The sequence below is a fragment of the Calidris pugnax genome, unplaced genomic scaffold (assembly GCF_001431845.1).
Source record: "Calidris pugnax isolate Ruff unplaced genomic scaffold, ASM143184v1 scaffold20, whole genome shotgun sequence".
In the NCBI taxonomy this organism is placed as follows: Eukaryota; Metazoa; Chordata; class Aves; order Charadriiformes; family Scolopacidae; genus Calidris; species Calidris pugnax.
The window spans coordinates 11,959,060-11,965,373 of NW_015094510.1; the positions used below are offsets into that span (position 1 = coordinate 11,959,060).

The 6,314-nt window shown below is 43.5% G+C and overlaps 1 protein-coding gene across 1 annotated transcript in view; it reads right to left on the reverse strand.

Moving 5' to 3' along the window:
* SUGT1 (SGT1 homolog, MIS12 kinetochore complex assembly cochaperone) overlaps positions 1-5,644 on the reverse strand; it is a 29,655-nt gene extending 24,011 nt beyond the window's left edge. The window contains exons 1-2 of the mRNA XM_014965937.1: positions 4,768-5,644; positions 278-368 (exon numbers count right to left, since the gene is read on the reverse strand). Coding sequence (XP_014821423.1) covers positions 278-368; positions 4,768-4,809 — 133 coding nt within the window. The 5' untranslated portion in view covers positions 4,810-5,644. The remainder of the gene's footprint in view (positions 1-277; positions 369-4,767) is intronic.
* Between the last annotated feature and the right edge of the window lie 670 nt (positions 5,645-6,314).

The window sequence follows — 6,314 nt, forward strand, 5'->3', positions numbered from 1 at the left end:
AAAAAAAAAAAAAAAAAAAAAGGTTGCCAAGATAACGCTAGGCTAAAATCAAACGGAAAGCTGGGACTGCAGAGAACCCAACTCATTGCAATTTTGCAGAAACAGGACAAGCAAAGAAAATTGTAAAATTATGCCCTAACTGTAGAGTCAGCATATTAAGTTACAAATAACACTTTTTGTTATTACTATATTTGGCTGCAGACTGAAGATATCTTCTGTAAAGAATGTGTCATAATACACTTGTAAAAGGATTCTCAGTGTTGTCTGAAGATGTTACCAGCATATTTCTGTAGAAGGATATGAGCATAAGCTCGTTGACAGTAACATTCGGCATCATCTGGATTCTTCTCCAAAGCTGTTGTCAGTTCCTGTAAAGACACATCGAAAACCATGAAATGGCACCTCAGAAGTCCCCACAAAAATACAGTGCCAAACTCTGACAATTAAGAGATATTTGAGAAGAAAATATCCTAACTGGAACGACTGTTTACCTGTTGCTCGGTCGTCCACAAAGCTTAAACATCAGATCTTGAAGTACAAAGAATCTGCCAATTCTATCAAATATAGGGAGCCTGTCTCTTACTGAGAAGGAAACAGGACTTTAAAATGCCTTAAACATGAAGTTTAGGGCACAGGTGATCCTCCATAATCAAACGACCTTCCTACAATTCTCAGCGTTTTTGTACTGAGGTCTGCTGGATTTGAGGAAACACCACAGTATTGGAAATGTGGAAATAAACATGCAGTATGTCAAAACTCTTATGTGGGGATAACGTGCTCGAAGTATTGTAACGTATCATGAAATATCACGTTACAGGATGTTACTGAGCATAGGAAATTGTTCTGATTCATACCCCACACAAAAGCAATAGAACAAGAGACTTAGGCAGCACAGGGCTCACAGGAAGTATCGTTGCACGATGGAAATAAGGATAAAGTAGTCCCTTGGTAAGGGCATCACTGGGTATACAAATGGAAATCATAATATATGCTCGCTGGGAGAAAAGTTTGCAACTTTTTCACAACAGAATAAAATCACAATGATTCAATGCACAGGCCTGGAAAGAGCATCTGCAATACTCCCCTTATTAGTGAGAGAAGTTCTTCTATTTGCTAGAAGACTGTATGTCTTCCAAAGCCACTTAGAATCATAGAATCATCTAGGTTGGAAGGGACCTTCAGGATCGTCTAGTCCAACCACCAATCTAACTCTGCCAAAAAAACCCCATCACTAAACCATGTCCCCCAGCACCATGTCAAGCTGTCTTCTGAACACCTCCAGGGATGGTGCCTCAACTACTTCCCTGGGCAGCCCATTCCAATGCCTGATAACCCTTTCAGTGAAATAATTTTTCCTAATATCCAACCTGAACCTCCCCTGGCACAACTTGAGGCCATTTCCTCTTGTCCTATCGCCTGTGACTTGGGAGAAGAGACCAACCGCCACCTCTCCACAACCTCCTTTCAGGTAGTTGTAGAGAGCGATAAGGTCTCCCCTCAGCCTCCTTTTCTCCAGGCTGAACAACCCCAGCTCCCTCAGCCTCTCCTCATAAGACTTACTCTCCAGACCCCTCACCAGCTTCGTTGCTCTCCTCTGGGCCCATTAACTTCAGTACATGGCTAAGTACAGTAACTCTGTTTTGCTAAATTGACTAGACTACTACTCAGAATTTAGCAAGCACAAGGGTGGTTCAGATATAGGCTTCAAACCTGCATGAGTATTAGCACAGTGCATCCGCCAGAACACTGTCCCACCAAGCCAGAGGAAAAGAGCAGAAGGGCCTGCCTTGGCTTTAATTCAGATCAGTACCTTGTTCTGTTTCACAGCTGTCACGTAAAACACACCAACTAGTTAAGCTGAGAGTTAAGTAGACACAACAGCTTTTTTAAGCAGTAGCATGAGTTTTTATCAGCATAAGATACAAATAGGTGTAGCACATGCTTCTAAAACCTTAGGGGTCTCCGAAGAAAGTGGCAAGTAGCAGACAGCTGTAACAAGCAACACTTGACCAAACTATACAGATGCCCTCTTAAGATTTAAAGCCATGCAAAAGCAGTCATGGCAGAAATATTCCTGGCTATAGGTGTGCCACATGGGATGGACATGAGGTAACGCATGTATTATTGTGCTCTGACAGAACATTATAGATTGACAGGCTGAGGGAGCTGGGATTATTCAGCCTGGAGAAGAGAAGGCTCCAGGGAGCCCTTACAGTGGCCTTTCAATACCTGAAGGGTGCCTATAGAAGAGCTGGAGAAGGACTCTTTGACAGGAAGGGTAATGATAGGACAAGGGGAAATGGTTTTAAATTGGAAGAAAAAAGATTCAGATTAGATATCAGGAAGAAATTTTTTACCATGAGGGTGGTGAGACACTGGAACAGGTTGCCCAGGGAAGTTGTGGATGCCCCATCCCTGGGAGCGTCCAAGGCCAGGCTGGATGGGGCTTTGAGCAACCTGCTCTAGTGGGAGGTGTCCCTGCCCATGGCAGGGGGGTTGGAACTCGATGATCTTTGAGGTCCCTTCCAACCCAAACCATTCTATGATTCTTTGATTAAAATAGGTGTATATTATGCAGAGAGGTGAAGTACAGCTTTTGACTCTCAAAACCATGTGGGATTTGACTCTTGACGCTGAACATTACAGGCACTTCACAAGCAGAGTCACTTCTGTGACAGGTCACCTCTCACTCCAAACATTAGTTCCTGGGATTCACACTGATGACAGAAGTACTGATTAGAACCAGCACACAACATGCAAATGGATTATTCTGCAAAGCTAGCTCTCACCCCAGGGAAGTAAATAAAAAACAAAAAAAAACCCAAACATCCCAAACTCAAGCATCTTGAACAGCGTGAAACTCATTTCTTCATTGGCTTTTTGTCAGCAAGTTGTCACATCACACTCAGGCACACACACACACAAAAAGAAGTTACTCCTATAAGACAGCTATTTGAGAAGACAGCCAAGTAATACTCGACTAGCACCAGGAACTCCAGATTATGGACATCAGCAACAGTTGCTTAGAACAAACTTAGACCTAGTCCTCACAAACACTCAAATAGGACAAGGCTCTTCTGGCCCAAGAGATGGCGGGGCTGATTGACAGGTCTTTAAACCAGATGTGAAGAAGGAGGGGGGTGATAACATCAGACCTGTCCTTGAGGCTCCTGAGGCAAAGGGAATCCTTGAATCACAGACAAAACACCACTAAGGAAGGCCACCTGAAGTGCAACACGAAGGAAATGGAGCCATTCCAGCCAGTAAGTCAGCCCCACTGGGCACCCAGCTGAAGTGCCTTCACACAGATGCAGGCAGGATGGGGAACAAGCAAGAGGAGTTAGAGATGTGCGCACACCTCCAGGGATACGACCTTATTGGCATTACCCAGACCTGGTGGGATGGCTCTTATCACTGGAGTGTTGGAATGGAGGGTTACAGACTCTTCAGGAAGGACAGGATGGGAAGATGGGGAGGGGGTGTTGCTCTCTTTGTCAACAACCAGCTGGAGTGTGTGGAGCTCCACCTGGGGATGGATGAAGACCTGACGGAGAGCTTATGGGTCAGGATTAAAGGGACCACAGGGGCAAGTGATGTTACAGTAGGGTTCTGCCACAGACCACCAGATCAGGGTGACAGGGAGGATGAGGCTCTCTATAGACAGATAGGAGCAGCATCGCGCTCGCACAACTTGGTCCTCATGGGGGACTTCAACCACCCTGATCTCTGTTGGAAGGACAACATGGCACCACACAAGAAACCCAGAAAGTTCTTAGAATGCGTTGATGGTAACTTTCTTCTTCAAATGATCAAGGAACCAATGAGGAAAGGAGCCGTGCTGGACCTTGTCCTTACTAACAAGGAGGGGGTGGTGGGGAATGTCAAGTTCAAGGGTAGCCATTCTATGATGCTATGTGCTTTCTACATATTTTTACTCTAAAGGCCCGTTACCGTGCAACCAAGTTGCAAATCTGTTTTTAAATACACTGGGAATCCCCTGTCCCTCCAAGTTGATGATAAAAGTTTGTGTGAATTAAAGGTGCTTTCAGTCTCTTGAATCACTCGTGCCTGAATTGAAGAGAGTCATAGAACACTTTAGGTTGGAAGGGACCTTAAAGTTCCAACCCCCCTGCCATGGGCAGGGACACCTCCCACCAGACCAGGTTGCTCAAAGCCCCATCCAGCCTGGCCTTCAACACCACCAGGGATGGAGCACACACAGCTTCTCGGGGCAACCTGTTCCAGTGTCTCACCACTCTTGTTTCTCATTTGGCAAAACACCTCACCAAAACAAAGTCAACGAATGTTTGTTTCAACATACAGTTTTGATTGTCTCTAAAATCATCACCACTAGCATTGGAGAATATTTTATAAATGAAAGGCAGATAGAAAACATCCTTATTCCCCACAGTAAACTCTTTTTTCAACTTAAAATGATCAAAAAAAGTCATCAAAGAGTTCACAACCAGGGATGGAGCACGCACAGCTTCTCGGGGCAACCTGTTCCAGTGTCTCACCACTCTTGTTTCTCATTTGGCAAAACACCTCACCAAAACAAAGTCAACGAATGTTTGTTTCAACATACAGTTTTGATTGTCTCTAAAATCATCACCACTAGCATTGGAGAATATTTTATAAATGAAAGGCAGATAGAAAACATCCTTATTCCCCACAGTAAACTCTTTTTTCAACTTAAAATGATCAAAAAAAGTCATCAAAGAGTTCACAGTTTTCTCATTCAGACTGTATTTAAAGATGGGTGATGACCTTTTCAGTTGTATCAGATCCAGGTGCAGAAAGCTGAAGCATGTTCTCCAGGGCTTAAATGACTCAAATATCCTGAGGACAGAGCGCAGAAATGCCATGCCATGCTTCATGTGTGGAAGCATTACACAGCACCATTGAGAGGGTATCATGTCCCAGATTAGAAATATTAAGTACATGAGCTAAAAGACCACACCTAAAGTCACGCAAACATGGTGTACCACCTGCAGATCCAGGCTTCTAAGTCAGCAAAACGCTACGTTGCACTACAGGACTGAGCAGTTCAGGGATTATCAAGCACAATCTGCCGACTCAATTCAGTAGTTTTAAAAACAGCTACCCAAGTGACACCAATATTACTGTATCGGGCATTAAATAATGCCCACAGAATGTGTCACATATTGTTTTGAGGCGTTGAACGTACAAAGAACTGAAATACAAATTAGAAAAGCAAAGCAACTATGTTAATACAGAAGAAAACCTAAATGCACATTCTGATAAAAATCTTTAATACTTCCAAAGGCCTTTTGGTGTAGGGTTTTTTTTATTGGTGTTGTTTTTTTCCCCCACTATGAGAAACTTTTTTTTTATTTTTAAAGATCTTAAATTAGTTTTATTATGCCAAATATATTTGGTTATTCTAAATTCTTTTTACATGTCATTTATCTCCTGAAAAACTTTTACAAGCTACAAACCCCAAAGAACTGTAAGATTCAGCTTCACCATTTTCTTTGTGGAAAGATAACTCAGCATCATCTTATGCTTTTGCCACCTACTCTATTCAAGCAGAACTAACCATTTACACCCTCTCCCCTTCCAAGTATGTTAAATGGAAATGCTTATCCACCCGCCGGTTCTGTCTTCTTGTTAACCCTCTGGTTTAAGTAAAAACAACCTTCGAAAGCACATAAATACGTGTAAATGGGTAAAATCATGGAATCGTAGAACAGGCTGGAAGGGACCCCAAAAGAGGACCTCACCCAACCTTTGGTGGGAAAGGCCCAGAGGAGGTTATCCAGCACCCTGTCCAGTCCTGTCCTGAAAACCTCCAGTGACGGGGACTCCACCACGGCCCTGGGGAGGCTGCTCCAGTGAATGATTGTTAACGCTGTAAAATATTTATTTCTTACGCCGAGGTGAAATGCAAACCAGTTCTGCTCCCCACAAAATACAGAAAGAGGGAAAAAAACCAAACCGAAACAAACAAACAAAACCAACAAAAAAAAAACAAACCAAAAAACCAGGGCAGAATAAAAGCTAATAAAGATTGAATACATTTCTCCAATACGGTTGGAGCTTTTTTTAATCGCAAATGGTAATTGACTTTGTTGACGGAACTCCTATATAGGAGAGAAAGTTTAGCGTGATTTTTGGGGTGGTTTTTTTTTTAATTTTTCGTTTTTGCAAGGCAGGTGGCACAAGTATTTTGACAGAAGTGTGCCCAACTCCTCAGCAGCCAGACCTCACCCCAGAGAGGCTTCCAGGGGAAGCTCTGCCAGCCCCCCCCAGGCTCGCCTCAGCCGATCCCCTCACCCCCCCCGCACCCCAAA